Raw genomic sequence first — 24,379 nt, forward strand, 5'->3', positions numbered from 1 at the left:
TTTTTTCAAATCCATTTTATTGAAGGATAAAAAGAAAGAAAAAAAGAATAAAAATATTTCAAGGGGTAACAATGGTACATACATTGTGCAGTGTCATCCCCAAATTATTCACCTAGAGCACAAGACATCTACATTCAATTGTCCAAACAACACCAGCACAAATCTTTCTCTTTACTGAACTCAGAGAAATCAGTAGTGTAACTATTTTACTATTTTTATATACTTCTACATACACAAATACATGTTTTTCTTTCAGCTTGTCACACTAATGGAACTATGATGTTCACACATGTGTGTCTTATTTATTTTACTAATGAATATGCTCTCAAGTTGCATCAATTTACCTGTAAGTGTCCAGTTTATCTTTCTTTATGGCTGAGTAGTACTCCACTGTATAAAAATACCTCATCTTTTTTTATCCATTCCTCAGTAGATGGGCATTTATATTGTTTCTAAGATCTAGCTATGATAAACTGTGCTGCTATAAACATGGGTGCACGTATATCACTGTGGTATGATGTTTTTAATTCTCTTGGGAAGATACCCAAAAATGACCACCAATCCTAGATTTTGAGGAATCCCCACACTGATTTCCACAGTGGTTGCACTGGTTTGCATTCCCACCAACAGTGGAGAAGGGTTCCCTTTATAAACTTACTTTTGATTTGAAACTTTAAAGTATTCTCACATATTTTGTTATTTGTCCTTTTAGATCGTCTGATTTTGTTCTTTAGGATTATGAGTTATTTTATACATTAAGAATTTTTTTTTGTCTTTTTCCTTTTTATCGGTACTGGGGATCAAACTCATGACTGCCTGCTTGCAAGACAGGCACTTAATGCCGCTGAGCTAAATCCCCAGCCCCTATACATTAAGAATTAAAACCCAGGGAAGTAATGAAGCTTTCATGGAATTATATACAAAAATAAGGGAGAGAGGAAAACAGAGAGAGAAAGAGAGAGAGAGAGAGAGAGAGAGAGAGAGAGAGAGAGAGAAAGGCAGAGAGAGGCAGAGACAGAGACAGAGACAGAGACAGAGAGACAGAGAGAGAGATGATTGCCAATACAAAATCTTATTTATTACCTACGTATTAAATTCAAGCCTGAGTAATTTAGAAATAGAGACAAGAAGGCATAAGGCAGGGCTGTTAAACTTGGCTGCTCATGAATTTCCTTGGGGATTTACATCTTAGTCCTCTTTAGGAAGAGGAGCTGTGTGTCCATTCTCACCACTCCTATTCAATATAGATCTTGGAACTTTAGCTACTGCAACCTAGCAGAGAAAGAAATAAAAGGGATATGAATAGGAAAGGAAGGAGTCAAACTGTCCTTGTTTGCAGATGATATACTATTCTTAGAACAAGCTAAAGACTCTGCCAAATGATTCCACATGTAAGCGAGAAAATGTGATATTTAGTTTTCTATGTCTCACTTTTTTTCTCAATGTGATGATCTCTAGATCCATCCATTTTTCTGTAAATGATAAAATTTCATTCTCCTTCATGGATGCCACATTTTCTTTATTCATTCACTTGTTGATGGGCCACATTTTCTTTGCTCATTTGTTGATTGGCACCAAGGCTGGCTCCATATCTTGGCCATTGTGAATTATGTCACTGTAAACACAGGTATGCAGGTCTTCCTATGGTATACGCGCTTCCATTCCTTCAGGTCTGTGTCAAGGAGGTGCATACCTGGGTAATAGAGTAGTTTTATTTTTAGGGTTTTTAAGAGCCTCTATACTGATTTCCATAGTGGTTCCATACTTTACCGTTTTACCAGCTGTATAAAAAGGTTCCTCCTTTCTACCATCTAGCAAGCATTCATTGCTTTCTGTATTCTTGAAGATAGCCATTCTCACAGGGGCAACATGGAATCTCATTACAGTTGAGATTTGCTTTCCTCGATGGGTAAAAACTGAAATTTTTTAATGTACCTTTGTACTTTTCTTGAGAAAGGCCAGTTCTTTGCTCTTTTCCTGACTGGGCTGTTGGAATTTTTCTAAGACAGGGCCTCTTTACATAGTTAAGGCCAGTCTTGAGCTCACTATATAGACCATGATGGCCCCAAACTGATGACAATCCTCCTGTCTCAGTCTCCCAAGGGCTGGGATTATAGGGATGTGCCACTCTGCCTGGCTATTTGATTTTTTTGTATATGTTGAGTTTTTGACTTCTTTATACATTCTAGACATCAATCCTCTACTTGAAGAGTAACCAGCAATGATTTAATTCCATCCTGTAGGCCACCTCTTCACTCTGTTGGTTGTTTTCCTTGCTCTATAGAAACTTTTTATTTTTACTTATTCTCATTTGTTGATTCTTATTATTTTCTGTGCTACTGAAGTCATATCAGGAAGCCATTGTTTGTGCTTACAGCTTCAAGTGTGGCCCCTATGTTTTCTTTCAGCAGTTTCAAAGTTTGAGGTCTTTATTTTTTTAAATTGTGTGTCACTAGGGATTTACCACACATCCTTCACACTGAGTTATATCTCCAGTTGCTCAGGTTAGACTTGAACTTGCTATCTTTCTGCCTCAGCCTCCACAGTGCTGGCTAGGTTTACAGGTATGTACCACCACACTTGGTTAAAGAATCAGGCTTTATACTTAGGTTTTTGGTCTATTTAGAATTGATTTTGTACAGGGTGAGAGATAAAGATCTATTTTAAATCTTCTACAAGTTGATAACCATTTTCCTAGCATCATTGTTTAAAAGACTGTCTTTTCTTTAGCATATATTTTGGCTCCTTTTTCAAGAACCAAATGATTGTCATTGCATAGATTTGTTTCTGTGGTCTGTGTTCTGTTCCGTTGGTCTCTCTGATTCTGTGCTCGTATCATGCTGTTTTTGTTACCATAGCTTTGTAGTATAATTTAAAATTGGTGATACCTTTAGCTTTCTTTTTTTGCCTAGGATTACTTTGGATACTTTGCATTTTTTTTTGTATTTTCTCATGAATTTTGAGGGCTTTTTCCCCCCTACTTCTGTTCATTCATATTTTGATGAGGATAGACTGGATCTTTTGATAACTTGATAATATGGTTATTTTAACAGCGTTAATTCTGCCAATACACGAACCTGGGAGGGTTTTCCAACTTCTAGTTTCTTATTCAAGATTTTTTTTCAGTGTTCTGAAATTTTCATTGCACAGGTCTTCCACTTCCCTGATAGGTTGATTTCTAAGTTTTAAAATTTTTTATTTTGCTTTGTTTTGAAGCAATTGTGAATTGAATTATTTTCCTTTCTTTTCCAACTAATCTATCAATGTATAAAAAAGCTACTGAGTTTTTCCAATTTTGATTTTGCATCCTGCTATTTGTTTGAATCTGTTTTTCAGCTCTAGTAAGATGACAAGATAGTAGAAGGGAGGCTATCATTACACAAAGTAGAGATAAGGGAGTGTAAATAAGAGGGAAATTGGGAGAATTCCATGATGAGACTATTTACATTGAACCCTAACCTAAAAGTGAAATTGGTGGGGATGGGGTAAGGAGAGTCGTAGGAGGTATAAAATGAGCATGGTGTGTTGTACGCTTGTACAATCCTATCAGAACGAAATCCGTGAACCTGCACAATCAATATGTACCCACAGAAAGGTGTGGAACAAATCTTAGTACTCAGTTCCCATTCCCAGAGTCTGATTCTGACATAAATGATTTGATCTGTAATGTAAGCAGTGGAATTAATAACATACTAACACAGAGGAACAACACATTTCCTCAGGTGTAACTGCTATAATATTTTGGGATTATAATCTAGAGAAGGAAATTCAAAATGTGTACCATCTACCTAAATGAGTATGTAATATTTCAAGTTCAAAAAGCATGAAGCAACTCAGAGAAAATAACAACAATTAATAAATTAAGATCTAAAAACATATACTTTGCAGAAGGAAAATGAGAAAATCATACTGGAATCATAGGTAAGATAAGTTTAAGGTTACATTAAACTTACATGTCAGAAAATAATTCTCTTAAACCTGTCATACTTATGAATATGAATGTTATAGCACTGGTTATGTTATAATACTGACATTACATAGAATAAAAGTCATGTCTAACAGAAGAGGTCATTTTAAAATGTCATAACTTCAGGAATAATATTAATAGTAATAATAATTATTATAGGGATATTTTATTCCTATAATCATTATAATAATCATTTGTTACAGCTAGTATTAACTATGTGCTAGGTATTATTCTATGAACTTTATAAGTATACTATTCTTTTGTTTTGGTTTTGAGAGAGGTTCTTACTTTGTAGTTCAGGCTGGCCTGGAATTTTTACAATGAATTTTGTTTTGTTTTGTTTTTTGATAGTATTTAGAACTCATAGGAAATGACCACTTTTCAGAGGTATTTTCCAGAGTTTTGAGTCTGTAGCAAGATCCTACCTGTTCAATTTGTTGGCAATGAGAAGTTGCTGCTTGCTTGACCCAGTTCCTGGTTCTCTGGCACTGGCCCACTGTATTTTCTACGATCCTTAGGCAATCTCAGTCTTGGAATACCAGGAGCAACAGCTGGTTAGAACCATTATATCACTTTGGTTGAAGTGGTATAATCTGTAATAACAATAGCATCAAACACAGCCTAGAAAATGACAAACTGAAGTAGACATTAATTTGCCATCTTTAATCTTAAGGACTAGATTTGTGATTACAAAACAGAATCTAAAACAAACTAGAAAATTATATGCAGCAAATAAATCTTCAATATGTCAATTTTACCTTCAGGGGAGAAAAAATAGAGAAATAGGAGAAGAGGAAGAGATTAGAAGCAAGGCTAGAAGACAAAGGGGATCATGAAAACTTTGGGAAACTGGTGCAGAAGACAGGAGGGAAAGAGAGGAGGAAGAAATGAGAGAACAGAACAGAACAGCAACTACAAAGGAGCTAGAAATCACATTCATACTCATATGAAAACAAGATTTTAAAAATGAAGGAGAAAAAAATAAAAACAAAACAACATAAAACAAGAAGAAAGAGAGACAGAGAGAGATTTTCTTCTTGCTTTTTTTTTTTTTTTCCTGCTGTCACTGGTAGACAATGTGTGGAGAAGTGGAGTCCAGATCCATGTTAATTTATCCCGGCCATCCAACAGTACCTTTATGGCAAGATAGTGGATAATCTCAGTGAGCCTGCACCTTTATTTTCCCTGAAGTTCAGGCTGATTTCTGGTTGTAAGGCTGGAACCAGCCCCATTCAGCCTGTAGCCATCAGTGTACCTTCTGCAGCTCGAGCTTAGCTTGGAGCCGATACACAGATCCATCAGTTGTTCTGAGTTCTGAGCTCAGCCAGCCCCTCTCCAAGATGGCTCCTGGTCAGTTGCTGTGTCCCACAGGACAACTGAGCCCTCAGCACTCACTCCCAACTAGCACAGTCTTTCATATGTACTGTTCCTTTCACTGCCGTGCCTCTCTGTGGAGGCCTCTAGTGATGCCAGCAGTCACTGTGTCCGCAGGTTTGAACTCATTCTCTCAGGCAGAGTCCCAACTCAGAGAGAAGGCTCCACAGGCTATCTGCTTCTTGATTGAAGTTTTTCTCTTCATACTCCCCTTGGGCTTCAATTCTCACTTTAGAACTTTCCTGAGTCCAGGTGACCCACTTTCCTCCTTGTCTGTCTCGTGTTGCTATATTCCACTGTCTGGATGGCAGCTCCCAGCTCCCAGAGGCTATTTCTCAGCCTCTAACTACTCCACCATCTTCCTGGAAGTCCTTGTTTTGTTTTGTTTTTTTTTTTTTTTTTTTTTGAGACAGAGCCTCACTATGTAGTTCAGGCTGGCCCTGGACTTACTGTGTGGCCCAGGATGGCCTTGAACATGTGGCAATCCTCTTGCCTCATTCTCCTGAGTGCTGGGATTACAGGCATGCACCATTACGTGTCTAACAAATACTCTGAGTTGAACAATATATCACATACCCAGTTTGAAAGATGAGCAAGCCGGGCAGACTGTGGTGACACATGTCTGTAATGTCAGCACTCTGTGAGGCTGAGACAGGGGTTCCACAAGCTCTAGACCAGTGTGGACAACTCAGTGAGACCTTGACTTAAAAAATAAAATGTCTGAGGATATAGCTCAGTGCAAAGGCCCTGGTTCCATTTCTAGAACCCCTCCTCCCCCAAAAAAGACAAAGACAAAGGCAGAGATTAGGCACTGCTGGGTCACTGTGTGGATATATCACGATAATAAGTCAGATATAGCAGAACAGCAAGTGCTTACTACTTAGGAAAATATACACATCCACACCTGCTCTTGGATCTGTACTTTTTGTTCATTAAATTTATTCTCCAATGCTTCTCTCTTATCATTTAATAAGTCTTTTTACATTTTAGTTTTTTATATGCTTGTGTTAGGAAGAAGAGGATTTTATCCACCTTTAGGCCACGTGTGCTCTTGAGACTGTTTTGGGGGGCCAGCAGTAAGCAAAGTGGAAGAATGAAGGGACCCTGCTGTCTGGGACCGTAAAGGAACTCTACCATGTTGTTCCTCTATAGTTGTTGCTCCTTCCCTGTTTCTTCTGGCAATCACTGGTCTAGTATTTTCTGTCGCTCTAATTTTATCATGTTTGAAAATATTGCATAAATGTAATCCTATAGAGATAGATAGGCTTTCCTCACTCAGCATAGCTCCACCTACCTGTTGCATTTAGCAATACTTTGTTCCTTCTTCTTGCTGAGTACTATTCCTAACAATAACCTTTCAAATATGAAACACTTCACATCACTCTCTGCCTGTGGCACTTCAGCGGTGCCTAGGATGAAACAAGCAATACTGAGCGTGGCCCGAAAGTCTCATCAGGACCGCCACTGGCCTGCGTGGGAGGCGCCGTTTCTTCCTGGTTTCCTTTTCCTTGCTACTGTCCAAATACGCTGACCCTCCAGTTTGAGAACTGCTTATTGTTTGTCTTACTTTACTACTCAGGGAAATTTTCATGATTTCTTTCTCCTTTTAAAATTTAACATTTATTTAATTTTACTTTTCGTTAGTACACCTTTGCACTACCTAATCATTACATTTAATGTGGGAAGTTGGTACGTGGATATTCATAACACATTTTATAGCATCCTGTATTTCTCCTTCATCGCAAAACGTTTGTTTCAAATTTTTGATTATTTAACCTCTAAATGAGTGACTTGGGCTGAGGTTAGTTTCCCGAGAGCGAATTGTTTAAGATAAACTGGTTATTCAGGTATACTCAGGCATAAGAGACTAATTCAGTTACAGAGTAAAATTTAGGCAAGAATTAGCTGAGTTTCGGGTGTGGCTGGCAGGTCAAGGGTCAGTGGGTGATTTGCAGGAGGGATGAAGGTGAGAGGGGACAAGATGATTGTCATTAAACCAGGCACTGGGCCAGCAGGGTTGGGTTTGTCTGCGAGATCTTTCCATTCCTAGCAGGGGTTCAACAACAGAAATGTAGAACAATGTTTCAGTGTTATTTAAGAGGATTGTCTAGGCAAATAGAAGACAAGGTCCCATTACCAGTATGGCATTCAGGACAAAATTCCATTTTTAAGGAGGTTTGAATCCTAAGCATGGGCAGACTTGTAAAAGTGGGTCAAGGTTACATCTTCCCAAGTGGAGAAGTATTGCCACCACCAGGACTGGCCCGGGATCTGAGTGGAAATTATCCAGTATATACACGTTATCAAGGGAACCAGCTGCAAAGTGAAGAAACTTACATGCAGAAGAAATGGAGCAGGTACTAATAGCTGTTCCCTAAGTACTTAATAGATCCCTGTCCAGCATTCTTTCCATTTTTAACCTTATTTTACAGCATTATACCCTTTGGTTTATCCTGTTGAAATCTCTCTTCCTTAACTTGGTTGTCAAATTCTGAAATTGACCAGCAGCTATAATACTTACGTTGTCAAGTAAAACCTAGGTGAAGTGTGAAGAATTAATGAAAAAAATACATTAATTTTTATGACTTTAACTTCCTCTCCCCAAGCAATAATGCAGGAATGCATATACTTAGATTTTATATTATATATAATATATATTATATATTAGATTTATATATTATATATTAAAATACTATATATATATATTTTTATTTTATGTTTGGTGAGACAAGGTCTCACTTTGTAGTCTAAGCTGGTCTTAAACTCATTATGTGGCCCAGGGTGGCCTTGAACTTGTGATGGTCCTTCTGCTTCACCCTCTTGAGTTCTGGGATTACAGGTGTGTGCCACACTTGGCTATGTATCTTTATTTGATTAATGTAGTTATGTGACTACCTCCCACCCTGTGAGCCAGATGAAGAAAGAAGGGAGGAAGAGAAGAACTAAGATTTATGGGCTGCAGTGCTAATATACTAGTAGGCAATTTACATGAATTGTGTCATATAACTCTCTACCATCCTGGAAGATAAGATTTTTTTTTTTGATATCAGGGATCAAACTCAGGACCTTGCGCTTGCCAGGCAGGCGCTTAAACCTCTGAGCTAACTCCCTGGCCCTGGAAGATAGATTTCATCATCACCACTTTCCAGATGGGAAAAATGAACATCAGAAAACGGAAATACTTTATGTAAAGTGAGAATGAGAGTTAGAAGGGAGATTTGAATAAAGCCAATCTTGAAAGCTCCCTCTCTTACCAATGCACATAGGAAATTGTGGGCAGGGGAGGGTAGGTGCTGTCCTGACACGGTTAGGGAGATGCAGGAGAAGAAAGTCTCTGGAATGGGACAGCCTGTGTCAGAACAGAGTCAGGTGAGGTAAGTGATTGTGGGGCAAGACCTTGGTCTGTCCCTTTTGTGGCTGTGAGTGACTTCCTGATGCTCTTTGTGCTTTTTTACTGCCTTTGGGATGGATGCAAGTTTCCTGATCCCTGTAGTAGGAAGAAAAGGAATGCCAAGGTCAGGTGTCATGACTGGGTGCTCTGGGAATCTCCCACCAAACCACAAGTAGAACTTCACAACCCTGACTGTTATCATAGCACCAAATCTGGGTGACCCCTCCGTCAGCAGCCCCTACACTGCACAGAATCCGCTGACCTGCTCCGGATGGAGGGAAGCGCCTCTTGACTCCTGGCTACGTAGCATGAGGTGGTGAGCTGCTCCCGCAGGGCAGCCTATCCACTGTCCCAGGCCTTTGTTATCATTTACCTGAGTGCCTTCTGTGCACAGGACCTTTTCTGGGGCACACCCTGTATGACACAGCAGTGAGGTGAGGGCAGCTGAGTAGATTTCCTTATTGTGCAATCTCCTGTCCATCTGTGTCTCTGCCTGCCTGGGCTGTGGCTCCCTTATCAGACTGAGCAAGCGTGAGTGTGTGTGCGTGTGTGTGCACGTGTGTGTGTGTTCTTACAGTCTTGTGTAGACCATCCACCTGTTTTTCTCAGCTTGGGCCCTCCTCTCTGCCAGTGTGCCAGAACAGGCTGGAAGACTGGTCAGCGAACAAAACAGATCTCCTCACTTACAGAAAAAACCACCAGGGGAACTTTAAAGTGCCGGAAGTGCCTCTAGAAGGAAAAGCTTAGAATGAATCCCCAGGAAGGAGACCAATCCATGGAAATCTTTGGAAACGCAATGTGGCTGACAGCAGCGGGAACAAAGCGCTTGAAAGAGGGGGCAGGCAGCTCCTAGAGGTCTCCTCTGCTGTGCCGATCAGGTAGGGAAAGAAGACCGAAGGGTAAGAGTGGGGGCTAGAGACACTTGTGTGTACATTGGGGGCTGGGTGTATATTTTTAACTTTTCCCCTCTTTTTTTGTGGCCCGTCTCCTGGGCTAAGGAAGCTAGAGATTATAAAGAAATTGTTTTTATTTAGTGATCCAGGAAGGCAATGTAATCTCCAGAAGAAAATCTAATGTAGGATATATTATTTCCAGGCTTCTGAGATGGGAAGGTTATAGAATTGGGAATGTAGGGCTAGGGATTTAGCTCAGTGGCATAAGTGCCTGCCTGGCAAGTTTGAGGTTGAGAGTTCAATCCCTGGTACAAAAAAAAAAAAAAAGAATAGAATTGAGAATGTAAAAAAAAGAATGACAATTGTAATACAAATAAAACATTTTGAATTTGTATAATGCCTCTGAGGAAATAAGAGATGTCTACCTGTGTCATCATATTTAAAGTCTGACGCAGTTTTGGTGTCTGTGAGCGCTGGTGTTGTCTCACCTAGAAGTTATGTAGCCTTTCTATCTTGCAATCACTTGTTGCTCTACAAAGTAAATTTTCACGAGGTGCCAGGATACAGATTAGGCTTTCTTGCCTAGACTGTGTATCGCATGGGCTTCAGGAATTCCCAGATAGGTGAAAACAAGAAGCTAGAAAAGCCGATAACACTCAGTCTTATTATCAAAAGACGTCTTAAAAATCCTGGGCAGTGCAACAGAGCCTCTTTCTTTCCCCAAGGTTTCAAAGTTCATTTCAAGCCCTGGGTCTCCCAGAAGGTGGGAGAGGGGAAAATGGGAACAAATCAGTCTGTCAGTGGCAGAGCAGAGCAGAACAGGAGGGCAGAGGACTTCCTCCGTGCCCAGTCTCATCCCTGCTGGGAGACTCCTTGAGCATAAGGCAAGTTGCTTATACAAATTTGCTGAGGTGGATTAGGAGGGCTCTTTGGCACTGTGCCCTCCTGTGCCCTCTGTGTCCCCTCACAGATTTGTTTCCACAGCAAGGCAGAGTTGGATCACTGACAGAGCTCTGTCCCATGGTATTTTAGGACCTTTCCTGGCTCTTAGGATTGCAGTGAAGGATTGCTATTCTTAGGACCTAGGATTTTTCACTCAAAAAGCAGGAGAGAGAAATAGAATTTAGGTCAGAAAAAGAAAATAAACTCAAGATTCCATATTCTGAAAAGTACTGAAAATAATTCTGGTTTTACCTTCATTTTTGAAATGTTCTTTGAAGAAGGAGATGGGAACATAATTTATGTCTGTAATAAGAACATTAGCACACAAAGAACATTTTATGTTCTTTCCAAATTGTAGTGTATTTGTTGGTAACTTTTGGTTTCAGTGACTTTTGATGCTTTTCTTGTCTGCATTTGCAAAGCTAGAGATTGAACCGAGGGCCTTGTGCATGCTCTGTAAGCCCTTTACAACTTAGGTGCATATATCTTTAGCCCATGACTCTTGGAGTCTGACATAGTTCCTTCTGTTGGTGTTGTCCATTTGAATGATAAATACGTATGTCTAATAGTTTCAGGGACATTTGGTTTGTAGGTTAAAGACCTGACCTGGGTGTGAAACCTTGCCCATTTAGGCACCCTCTCTTATTTTTTTTTTTTTCACATGGTTACTTCATAACTTAATCCCCCATTACTAATTCCTCAGTTTCTGCCTTTCCTCTTTTGTCTGAAAGGATCTAGTACAATCTCTGGCACAGTGTGGCTGTTGAAAAGAGTTTTATGGGACCTGAAAAGGACAGCTTGTTTTATAGGATATTGGAGATAAATAAATCTGGAGTCCCCTACATCTGAGTGGCTCTTCTCAATATTACTACTGATTTAATATTTTCACCCCAATAGCGAGGTTTATTTCTAGACAGACTGAGAGTAAGGAAGAAAGAGAAAGGAAGTAAGGGAGGAGAAGAGAAGGCTGAGTGTGCAGCAAGACAGACTTTCTCCTTCTGGGGGCTACTGCTTCCGTCTGTCTTACCCTCCTGACTAAGTCTTTGAGATCTGTACCCCAGAGCCCAGGACCCCTGGTGACTCCCTTGACCCAGGGTGGCATACAGCTGCCAGGCTGAGGCTCTTCTCTGTGTCTATGAGGAACACTGCTGGGAGGCCCACACGTACTGAGAAGCAGAGCGTCAGGCTGAGGGTGAGGCTGGTGAATCCTACTTACCCGGAACAAGGCCAGATGTTGTTCTCAGGTCAGTTGGGAAATTTTTAACACTACCAAAGCGGGCAAGAAGACTCCATGAAAAGGAACCAAAATTTAAAAGTCTATTTTAAAAAATTTTATGGAAAAAATAAAGCAAAATTTCATAACAAAATAATAGGAGACTAGCAATATTAATAAAACCCAACTATTTCCCTTCTGGGTATCTTCTTGGAAGAATTAAAGAATCATACCACAGTGATATATGCACCCCATGTTCATAACAGCATAATTTGTAATAGTTAAATCTTAAAAATCTTATAAGTCGATCTTTATGTTGAGATGAGTTTCTTCTGGAAACTCATGCATAAGTTGCTGATTGTGTCTGGGAAATGATATTGTGCTAACTAAACAGAAATGTCACTGATAAGAGTCGTATTCTTGCAAGTAGAACTCTCACTGTGTGAGTTAAAACAGACACAGAAATAGAGCACTATACTTGTGAGTGTGGGTGAACATTCAGAGAGTTAATATGACTCTTCAGTTTAATGATAGTTATAACCACTAACTTTTATGGTCTCCAGCTATCCAAATACCTCGGGGCATCCTTCACTTTCCAGTTCACTCTCATTCTCTTCCTATTTGTGTCTCCTTCTTCACTGTGTTATTTCCCTCTCTGAATTCTCAATTCAACAGAGGAAATAAATGTGCATGCAGGGCTTCAGATTACTTTGTGCAATATGCATTTCCTTAAAAATGCTAAGAAAAAACCTGAAGTAACTGAAAGGAGAAAAATCAAGGATGAACAGCCACAAATGAGACAGTTCTGTTGTTTCCAGTAGAGTCCTGGTTGAAGAGATTTGATGCACTGTCCATGCATGTTTGTGCGAACTTTTGGGAAGCTGTATACGAACATCTTTTGGAGATGCCAAACAAGTTATCAGAATAACAATTTCATAACTGCATTAGATCCTTTATTCCAGTGTCCTAAATTTTATTTACAAAACACTAGCCATGGCTCATGCTTTATATAGATGAGTATTTTACAGGCTAGCAAAGAGATGAAACAGTAGCTGATATACAGTTTTTAAAGTTGCTATCAAATATTACTGCAGAAATGTTGTCCAGAGCCATTTCTTCTAATAACTGAAATCAAGACAGTCCTTTTTTGCAGCTTGATACAGAGTGGGCAGGGAAAGCCATGTGGTAACTGAGTATGCATCACAGGGAGAAAAGTGGAACAGGAGCCACAAGCAAACGCGAGCGTCTTCTGATATATGAAAATGTGGTGAGGTTTCCTGTGTAGGCTCTCATGGATATGTGGTATCGCCGGTGTGTCTACCTTATGCTGGATGTACTGCTGGAGGATACATGGTTCTAGCCAAACTGTAATGACTAGAAAAATTATATTGTACAAATATCTGGAATGCCCTTTCGTTGAGTGCACCTCATGGCCTCTTATATTTACCTCCATGGTCTGGATTCATTAGGCTGCTTGATGTTAAATTACCCAAGTCTTTACCCACAACAGATAAAGAACCTGGTAAGAACCTGATTCCAGAACCTGTACAATAGAAAGTCATGTTGCAGCCAAAGGCAGGTGTTCTTTGTTAAGTGGGACATCCAGGTAGCAGAGTGTCCACTTGGGAACGTCATGTGCCTGTAACTGTGTGACTGGTGAAGAGCAGTTGAGTGTGGGTTGCTGTGCACACAGGGTTTCAGATTACTTCCCACAGTATGCATTTGTGGGTGTGTAGTTTGGTTTCTGGGCAGAGCTCACGAGTCTGAGCTGGCTGCCGACCGAGCCTTTTCCCCACTTGTTCTTGGTACAGATGTTATGCTCACGGTACCTACTCCCCAGAGAACCAAACTTGTTGAACTGGCTGGTCCCAGAATAAAAATAATTACATCTGATAGTGCCCTGAGCAGGAAGCAAGAGGAAAGAAAATAATGATAATGGCAATAAGAAGTTTTCAAGTAGCCTCCGAGTTCTCCAAAGCAGCCAAGCTAATGTTTAATTTTAAGACATCTTTCGCTCCGCCTTTCCCAGTGCTGTTTATTGTGCTCTTGCTATTATTTTTCCTTCCATACTGTCTCGTGTGTTGTGGAAATTTTCTCAGCTACTTTTGTTTTGACTTCCTTGTCTTTTGAATTACGAACTAATTGAGGTGGACTTTGCTTCCTAATTCTCCTTGATTTCATAGATCCCGTGCAGTGTAAAACTCTACAGATGAGAACTTCTTTCTCCTTTGAGAAATTTTCCCTCATTCAGCTTCCTGTTTACTTAGGCTTTTATCAAAGAATCACACATTGATCTCTCTTTTCATTTGTCGGGAAATTGTTTAGCTATGATTCCTCCATGAAGCTCCAGGAAGACCCTTCTTAAATATGAAGCGGTGGGATGGGAGCTGGGGGGTTTCTTTGCACAGATCTTGCAGGCACAGATATTACATGGTGCTAATTAGCAGCAGTAATAAAACACAAAATGTAATGGAAGGCTCCTAAAATATGGCTGTAATACGTGTACAATATACCCTCATGTATAAGTGATACTTTTGACTTTTTATCTATTTATCAAGTCATTATAAAATTAGATCATCTAGGATCATTTATGTTGGAGAACAGATAGCCTCTTTCATAAATGGTGCTGATAAAACTGGTTATATACTTGTAGGTCCTTACCTCTCACACTGTACAAAAATCAATTCAAAGTGGATTGAAGACTTTAGCCTGAGACCTGAAACTTTGAGCCTGTTGAATGAAAGCATAGAGGAAACACTTGAGGCCATCAACATAGGCAAAGGCTTCCTGAATAGGACTCCAAGAGCACAGTGAATAAGCAAGAATCAACAAATGGGACTGCATCAAAGTAAAAAGTTTCCATGTATCAAAGTAAACAACCAACAGAATGAAGAGACAGGTTACAGAATGGGAGCACATCTTTGCTAGCTACTTTTCTGACAGAGGAGTAACATCTAGAGTACATAAATAATGCAAAAAAAGAAACATCAAAGAATCAAATAGCCTAGTCAGTAGGTAGTCAAATGAACAGACCCTTCTTAAGTATGTAGGAACAATAAGTATATGAATTACACTTATTGCTTAGCATTTTTTTAGACAGGGTATTTCTGTGTAATTCAGGGTGGCCTTAAACTCACTATATAGCTCTGGATGGCCCTGAACTCAGTGACCCTCCTGTCTCAATCTTCCATGTGCTGGATTACAGGCATATGCCACCATACATAGTAGCATTTTTAGCTGTAAGGGAAATGCAAATCAAAACTACATTAAATTTCCATCTCACCCCAGTCAAAATGGCTATCATGGAGAGCAATGATGAACAAACCCCATTAAACTAGGTGGCACATGCCTATCATCCCAGCATTTGGGAGGCTGAGGCAGGAGGACCAAAAATTTGAGCTCAGTTTGGACAACTTAGCAAGACCCTCCCTCTAAATTAAAAAAAGTAACAAAAACTTAAAAATGGCTGGAGATAGAGCTCAGTGTGAAGGCCTTATATTTTACCTCTATTACTGAAAAACAGAAACAACAACCAAAACAAAAAAGTCAATGCTGTTTGTAGGGAAATTGTAGGGAAAAAAGAATCCTTCTATATGGGGACATAAATTAGTGCAGGCACTATGGAAATCAGTAAGGGAATTCCTCAAGAAACAAAACATAGAGTTATCATTTGATCTATTTATACCACTTCCTGGTATATGCATGAAGAAATTAAAGTCAGCACACAATAGGGACTCTTGGACACCCATCTTTGCTGTAGCTCACTTCATAGTAGCTAAGATATGGAACCAGCCTAAGTGCCCATCAACAGATGAGTGGAAATAAAAATGTGACACAGACACACCATGGAATATTATTCAACTGTAAAGAAGAATGGGGTTATGCCATTTTCAGGAAAATAAAACCAGAGATCATCATGTTAAATGAAATAAACTATATTCAGAAAGAAAAGTATCAGGTTTTCCCTAATATGTGGAATCTAATAATGATGACTAGAAAGTAGAAGGGAAACTTTATTAGACAAGAAGAAAGGAGGAGGAGCTGTAAGGAATGATAGTAAGTGGCTATAAGGAACAATAAGAGGATAAACATGATCAACATAGATGCATTATGAAACCCAATATTTTGTAAAATTAATAGACACTAATAAGAACATATTTAAATTTTTTTCCTTAAAAATTTAAAAAATGTACAGCTTATAATGGTTTCAAAAAAATTTTCCAATACAGTTTTAATCAAGGTTTAATTGGAATGTGTAAGGCTTTACAATTTTCATTGTCTATGGTGTTAAAATTTTTCTGAACCATTGTCTTTTTCCCCTCACATCATTATATTTCAAAGAGAAAAAAAAAAGAGAATAAAATTTCAAAGCACATCAATCAGGGGGCAACAACAGTACATATCCTGGGCATTGTTATCCCCACATCATTTACCCAGAGCACAGGACTTCTGCATTCAGTTGTTTAAACAACACCAGCACAAATCTTTCTCTCCAATGAACTCAAGAGAAATCAGTAGTATAACTATCTTAACTATTTTTTTATGTTCATATAAGATGTTGTTTCAGCTTCTCATACTAGTGAGACTATAATGTTTACACGTGTCTGATTTATTTCACTTAAGAGTGTGGTCCCAAATTGCGTCTACTTACCTATAAAAGTCTGTAGTTAATCCTTCTTTATGGCCAAGTAGTACTCCATTGTATAAAAATAACCACATCTTTTTTATCCATTCCTCAATCAATGGGTATTTAGGTTATTTTCACAATCTATTTATTATAAACTGTGCTGCTATGAACATGGATGCAGACACATCACTATGGTATGATTTTTTAATTCTTTTATCACAGTAGCTTTATAGTATAATTTCAATTCAGGGATTCTGTTGCCTCCCGTTTTGTCTTTGTGATCCAGGATCACTTTTGTTATTTTAGGTCTCTTCTGTGAGCCATTGTCTTTATTGCATTATTTGGTTATATGTTGTTTTATTAAAATGATGAGTTATCTTTTTTCAGTTTTTTCCTGTCTAAAATATTAGTAGCTGGGAATGATGGTACACACCTATAATTTCAGCACTCTGGAAGACTGAAGCAGTAGCCCAACCTGGTCAATTTAGTGACCTAGTTAGACTCTGTCTCAAAAACTAAAAACGGGATGGGGATGTAGCTGAGCACAAAGGTCCTGGTCACTAATAATAATGGTGACTACAACAATGTGATCAAACACAAGCGCCTTCCTTTTCCATGCTGTCTTCAGTGTGAATACCCCGAAGCAACCCCAATACACATGGCCTCCGCCCTGAGCCTTGGATCTATATCCTCTCAAGAGCGCTTGCCAAGGGAGTGGGAAGCCAACAAATAAGACAGTCTAACAGGCTCAAAAGACTGTAGGTGATGTAGAGCTTATCATGATTAGGAATCCATGATTAGCAATTATTCAAACAGGTCCTGTGTATCTATCTATTCTTGAACTAGCAGAACGTTGGGGCAGAAGAAAATCTAAAATAAATTCAGCAGCAGTGGAATGAGAGAACAAGACCAGGTGACAGCTATAAAGCTATAAAGCTATATTATAGAGAAAAGAGAATACCAGATGGGGCAATAAAGATTTTTTTTTCACTCTGATAAATAGGTGACTGAGAGAGATGGCTATATATTAACTAGTGATGTTTTATTTTATTTTTTATTAATTGCTTTTTTTTTGATACAGGGTCCTGCTTTGTAGTTCTGGCTGGCCTTGAACTCACTGTGTAGCCCAGGCTGGCCTCAAAGTCACAGCAATACTGTGACTTATAGGCATGTGCCACCATGCTCAGCTGTATAGTGATCCATTTTTTAAAAATTCCATTTATTCTCCATTTCCCCCCCAGCACTCCTCAGGCACTAGGAATCACTCACAGTGGTGCTCATGGTCTGTGCTGTTTGTGTGAGCTGAGGAGAGAAGCCAGAAGCCCTACGGCAATGGAAAAGAAGAGAGGCACGGCTCGGGTGCTCCTGGAATGTAGTCTCAGTGACAAGTTGTGTCGTAAGTACAGATATCACAAATGCATAGCCTGTGGTTTCATGGCTAGAGAGACTAGGTTCTGAATAAGTTCTAGAAGGCAGATGATTTGATTTCTATTGGCGACAAAGACCATGGTGGTAAGAGAATGGGACAAAGGGCAATTGTCTCTGGAGCCTACCGGGTAAGTGCCAGTCAGAGATCTCAATGCTGCATCCTTTGTCTCAGGAGAAAAAGTGATAGAAGAGGCACAGCACATGCTTGATGGGCTAAGAAGCAGGGACATTGGGATTTCTAGTAGCCAGAAAGACAGAGAAGATGACATTCTACATATGATGGGATGGAAGGTGGTGAGCAAGGGGTTTGTACAGCATCAGGTCAGACTTCTTACATTCTTCCCTTCCTGTCTGATTGCCTACTCAGTTGTTCAGGGAGAGCAGTATGCGGTGATCATTGTCCCCACTCTGCTGGTTGGTGTGTTCCTCATCCTTCTTGCTGTCATCCTGTGGCTATTTATAAGAGGACAAAGATCCCAACAGCAGCGCCCTGGACGCCGAGGTAAAGCTCAAACATTGGGTTAGGCAGGGGCTCAGAGGAGATGCAAGGAGAAAAATGTGGGCCAAATTTCAGTGGGCCCTGGTCCAGGAATTTTTGAAATGGGAAAAATGGGCTTTTTCCTGTAGAGCTGGGAAGGGTAACCCTTCTCCGGAAGTCCTGAGCTGGATCACCACACAGGCTTGTTGACTGAAAGAGGACACAAGGCAAGAGAGACCACGTATGAACACTTCTGTCCTCCTTGTCCTACTGGACCTTCAAGCCTTTGACTCTAGTAGGGTCTAAGAATCAAGAAGAAAATCTGGAAGGGAAAACCCAAAGGTTTGTTGACATCTTTGTAGGATAAGATTTTACTCCAGCATAATTCCCATCCCTGCCTTCTCCAAAATATATGATGAGAAGAAGTGACCTTCGTGCTCATTTTTGAAGTGTTAGGTAGGAGATACTAATGGGACTCTTCAGGAGTACCAATAATGGTACTTTCACAGAATGAAAGAGAAGCAGCTCATACGTGAAACTAACTGAAACTAAGAAGAAGCAGTTGTGACAGTTATGTAAAACTGTGTACTGTTTGATCCTTAGTCCTCTTCTAAATTTTATGTCAATTCCTTTGCACTTTACTTTTATGGAAAGCTTCTCAAAGAAGCTGTTTACACTCATTCTTGTTATTGCTCATCACAGTCTCTTCTAAACTCACTGAAATAAGGCTCGTATCCCTACCACTCCTCCAAAACAACACTTTCCAAGCTCAACAGCTGATGATCACTTCTTAGTTATTATCTTACTAGGCCTAGAAAAAGCATCAGAAACAATTTTGCACTTCTGCTTTTTTGGAACTTTTTTTTGTGACAGGGTCTTGCTATGTAGTTTTTAGGCTGGCCTGGACTCATTATGCAGCTCAGGTTGGTCTCAAACCCACGATGGTCATCCTGTCTCAGCCTATTGAGTTCTGGGATTACAGGTGTGTCCCACCATGCCCAGCCCTCGAAAATCTTTTTAAAAAAGATTTAAAGTCACCTTATAAATGATATGGTTTTCATCTCTTTGGATTGAAACACTATTTCTATTTTGATTTTGGTTGCTGGCACTCCAGATTCTTATATTAAATCCCCTGTTTTGTAGTTTCAGTATAATACACATCTCATATGCAGCATGTCCAAAATGAAGCTCTGTCTCAGTAAATGGTTTGCAGTTGAAACCCTTGAAGATATCCTTGACTCACTTCTTCTCTCTCACAGTCCATGTCCAGCCCATTAGCAAAACCATAAATAATAAACTGACTCACTTTCGATTCTCACAGATCATTGTAATGCACTCCTAAATTTTTTGCCTACTTGGTCCCTACCCTACCTCTTTATGCTTTGTTTTCCCCTGGGCATTCATTCACCTCCCAAGTTCCTGCTGCATCCTTTACCTCCAGTAGTTTCCTGTCTTGCTCAGAATGAAATGAAACAAAATTCTCTCCAGTGTCTTATGTGATTCAGGACTCCTGGGCCTTATCGTCTGCAATTCTCCCATGATTCACTTGGCTCCATCTGTACTGCTTCTTTATGTTTTCTCAACTGTGTCTTTTCCTAATGCTTGTGTACATCTTGTTCCCTCTCTCTAGGATATTCTCCCTGACACTAGCATGATTTTTTCCCTAATTTTTTCCAAGTCTTCTTCAAATGTCATTTTATCAGAAAGGCCTTTGTTGACCTTTTGATGCTATCAGAAAATAACTTCCCTGAAGCTGCTTCTTTTGTCATTTTTCTCTGTAAACTCATTGCCTCAAATACTATTATTCACACTATCACTAGGAAGTTACCTCCCTAGGAATCTAGACTTTGCCTATTCCAAAAACCCAGAACAGTACCTGTGATACTTGTTGAAGGCATGGATGAATTAATGTTATTATAGATTTAACAATCAGAGTTAATCGTTCTTTTCCAACTGGAGAAAAATTCATTTTGGCTAAAGAAAGTGGAAAGTATTGGGAGCCTGGTTTATTTTTTTAAAACCAAGATTTGAGGAAGTAATTTAACTCTTAGGAAAACTCAAGGAAGAAATAACTACTGCTGCCGGTTGAGGAGATATTCATACTTTTCTTTCAATTTTAGAAGCCGTGTGACTGATTTAAGTGATAGTCCCCATTGGTAGTCAGACCATCTTTAGTGGTTTGGGAGCCATTTGGGAACTTCCTTGTCTCTGTACAACACACTCATGGGGAGCCCTAACTTGTAGTCCTGAGCAAGACAGAGAGGAGATGTCATGATTACTTTCTAGGGGTGCATCTTGAGTTGACCAAGAAATAATAGGGAATATTAAAGAGGCTCTACAAGCTTGGCATTGATATTCATACATGGAGAACTATTGGAAGACATCCTTACACTGGCCAGGGGAAAATTGCTGAAGGACTTTCCTGGATGGTTCTATAGGCTCTCTTCTTTTTATAGGAGCCCCAGGTCAGGAAGAGTCTGGCTCACATCACCTCTTTGTTTCAGGCATTGCTCCCATGCCTTCATCTAGGGGGCTAACCCAGGAAGCACCAGGACATGAAGGAAAAATTGTCATGCCACTTACGGAGACAGCAGTGGGAAGTTTCCTACGGGCTACTGCACCCTCCCTCGCTAAGCTACAGGTACCCCGGGATCAACTCTCTGAAGTTCTGGAGCAGATCCATAAGGGCAGTTGTGGGAACCTTTATCGAGCTACCATGATCACTGGGGACCCGCCTAGGCCCAAGAGGGTTGTGCTCAAGGCTTTGAAAGGTAAAATGAGAAGACTTCCTGCTCCTTTTTACTTCTCCTCAGTAAATGCTAATAAGCTTTGCAAATTTGGAATAAGATTCTGAGATTGATTTTTCATTTTTCTTCACTGTTTAATAATTCTCTTTCTTAATTTCTCTCTTTTTCTTCCTCTGTAAAATAGAACAAAGATAAGATGGGCAAGAATATTAACCAAAAGGTCTAGACAGTGATAAGGTTTCAGTGTGAACAGAACATTCATCTATTTAGGGAGATGAAAGCTTATTCAGTTTAAGATCTATGATTCTATGTGACTTTTGATAAAGGCCAGTGATTTGAACACCATTTTCTTCCAACTAGTCTCCTTTACATTCCTTTTTGTTTATACTTCCTTTCCTGTGAGGCCTGGGGAATTATTGTCTAAAGCTCTTACTACTCCAGCTCTTCTGTCTTCTGCAGAACCAGCCGGGCTCCAGGAGGTGCAGTATTTCGTGGGGCGAATCCAGTTCTATCAGTACCTGGGGAAACATCAGAACCTGGTCCACTTAGAAGGCTGCTGCACAGAAAGGCTGCCACTCTATATGGTGTTGGAAGATGTGGCCCAAGGGAACCTGCTCAGCTTTCTCTGGACCTGTCGCCGGGTGAGCAGTAGAGTAGAGGTGTTAGGAGGGAAAGGCGTAACTGGCTGATTGCCTTTTCACTGTCAATTAGCATGACAAATGACAAAATCTAAGAGAGAATATAATAGTATAGCAGAATACTTTGAGTACCATTGTTTAGTAGAGTGATTGCAATGATAGGAAAGTTCTACTGGGTCTACTGGTACCGCTAGTTATATGTGGCTGTTTCACACCGTAAGTGGCGTATGTGATTGAGAAACTTAATTTTTAATTTTTTTAATTTTAAATACTGTAAGTTTAAACAGACACGAGGCAATTAACAACTCAGGCAGTGCAAACTTAAGAGTGTGGGCTCTTGCCTCTACTAGGTCTTTCACTTTTGATGTTACCTCTTCGCTTTTGAATGTTTTAAATTTGCAAAATGGGAGTCATAACACAATATTTCAAAAAAAATCAAAGACATTATATGTGTAAAAATGTAGCAGTGATTGGCATTTACGATGGCCTCAAAATGATAAGTTACAATAATTATGTAGTATAACTATGATTAATAATGCTTGCAATTCTTTTATTATTACTGTTAAGTATATCATCCATTGTGTAACATCACCCTAGTATGCCAAGCCTGATGAGGGACAAATTTAGCTTGTGAATTTTTGTACCCCAGACTCACATTTCTGATGTTTAGAAATTTCCATCTCAAGTGGAAGTCCTGTCCCTTACAACTCACTTCTGTTCCTTGCTCTGGAGAACTACTTTTGCTCAAGTTTCTTATTTGCACATGAGCAAGTTCAATATTAATCAAATTCCCACAATATGCTAATTATTGTACAACTAGATATGTAGAAGGGACCATGTTGATGTATTTCACCCAGTGATATAAATAGGACAATGTATAGAATGATAAATTAAGCATTTTAAATCTTTTAGGAGGTTATCTATGACTTGATCTATATTCTACTTTTGTTTCTTTTCATTTCAGAACTAACATGCTTCTGTATTTCGGATCATCTGCATATACTTTTCTTAATACATCAGACTTCTCCTTTCTCTTCTTCTCAGCTATGTCCACTCATCCTGAAGACATCATTGAACATTTCTTATTTCCTTCAACTGTATCTGCTCTCGTCAACCACCAGCAAATGCTCTCTTTACTTTGTATACTTCCTTCATAGCAACCATTTGCTTATTTATGATTATTTGATTCTATCTTTGATGCATAGATTCTAGATTTGATGCATATCTGCCACACAATAATCATAGCAGCAGCTATGTTAATTTTACTCACTCTTGTGAAAATGGCACAGTATGAGCCTTCAATAAAGATGTATGTGTTATTGTATTAAATTAACCATGTGTGGATACACACACACACACACACACAAACACACACAGACGCGCGCACGTGCGTGCACAAATATCTCAGAGAAACTGCCCCTATAGTCAATAGATAGTCTTGTAGATAGTCCTGTAGATATTCACTTACCTGTTATTTATCTTCATTCTTCATTATTCTAGTCCAATGACATATTCCTCCGTATTTCAAAAATCTTTTTTATTTGTTTCTTGTAGTGGACTGGTAACTGGTGGTCAGCTTAAATCCAGCTGAACTGCATCGGTGTGCTGCTGAGTGTAGATGGTCCACCTGAGGAAAGTTGCCAGCATAAGAGCATGTGGAAAGGAATACTGTTAGAGTTATGAGTTCTCCTAAGTGTTGTCATTTGGAGTTGCTGGTTCTCTTGGAGGAGCTTGTCATGGCTGGCTTCCTTGATATGAACTCAGCCATTAACACTGGAGGAACTAGGGACCTTGTTGCTGAGAATGGTTGTGGTTCACTTTGGGGGAGCTTCTTATGTTGAGCATCACTTCCTGGCTCCAGAGGGGAAGATGTGTACTGTTTAATCTCCAGGAAAAGTTTGTCACACTGGCTTCCTGACATGTACTCGATTGTTCTCATTGTCAAGGAGCTTAGAACCTCATTATTGCTGAGAATGACTATAATATTTTTCAGGGGAGCCCTGATCTTTATTCTGAGCATTACTTCTTGGCTGTAGTATAGAACCCTCAAGCTATTGGCACAGGTCCTTCATCCCACTGGCATAGACTTTCTAGCTTCTACTGCTGACCTGTGGGCCTTCCCAGCACAGATCCATGAAGCAGACTTGCATGAGTCATTGTCATGGTTTCTGGATTTCCAGTTGGACTCATGGACGGTATAGTCATAGTTGGACTCAGGCAGGATGTTGCTGTGGGATCCAGGTCCTTGGCTGGATTTCCTTGGGTCTTCAGTGTTGTGGATAGATTTCATGCACTTATTTGTGTTTAACTCTTGGGTGCCTATTACCAAATAATAATATAAATGATGTATCCTATATGTGATTGTTCTCCTTGCAACCCCTGACTGTAACATCTCTCTTTGACTCTTAAATTCTTATGTGTTTGTATATAAATATAATTTTTGGCTTTGATGTCTGTATTTCAGAGTATCTCTCATACTTTTTTTTGTTTTTATGAGACAGGATCTCACTATACAGTTCAGGCTGGCCTTGAGCTCACATTGTAGCCCAGGCTGGCCTTGAACTCACAATGAGCCTCCTGCCTCAGCCTCCCAAGTGCTTTGATTACAGGCATGTACCACCATGCCTGGCTTTCTCTCCCATACTTTTTAAAATCACTTATGTTAGTACTACTTTGATAAA

The 24,379-nt window shown here is 39.6% G+C and overlaps 1 protein-coding gene and 1 long non-coding RNA gene across 3 annotated transcripts in view; one reads left to right on the plus strand and one right to left on the minus strand.

Moving 5' to 3' along the window:
* Nucleotides 1-23,528, minus strand: LOC134473547 (uncharacterized). Its single transcript, XR_010043857.1, has 3 exons — nt 23,167-23,528; nt 4,393-4,560; nt 1-1,693 (listed from the first exon to the last, which is right to left on the minus strand). It is a non-coding gene; the product is annotated as an uncharacterized LOC134473547 (long non-coding RNA).
* The window catches only part of Styk1 (serine/threonine/tyrosine kinase 1), a 49,169-nt gene that overhangs the window by 15,003 nt on the left and 9,787 nt on the right, over nt 1-24,379 (plus strand). Inside the window, exons 1-5 of one of the 2 annotated variants that reach the window (XM_003470314.5) lie at nt 9,236-9,610; nt 17,649-17,803; nt 18,203-18,337; nt 20,818-21,084; nt 21,520-21,701. In XM_003470314.5, coding sequence (XP_003470362.1) covers nt 17,740-17,803; nt 18,203-18,337; nt 20,818-21,084; nt 21,520-21,701 — 648 coding nt within the window. In that variant the 5' untranslated portion in view covers nt 9,236-9,610; nt 17,649-17,739. Of the gene's footprint in view, nt 1-9,235; nt 9,611-17,648; nt 17,804-18,202; nt 18,338-20,817; nt 21,085-21,519; nt 21,702-24,379 lie in introns of those variants that run through there. The other variant, XM_013153220.3, reaches the window with a different exon arrangement.

The sequence above is a fragment of the Cavia porcellus genome, unplaced genomic scaffold, assembly GCF_034190915.1.
Source record: "Cavia porcellus strain 051 isolate PalLab524CR breed Dunkin Hartley unplaced genomic scaffold, mCavPor4.1 scaffold_27, whole genome shotgun sequence".
Taxonomy (NCBI): Eukaryota; Metazoa; Chordata; class Mammalia; order Rodentia; family Caviidae; genus Cavia; species Cavia porcellus.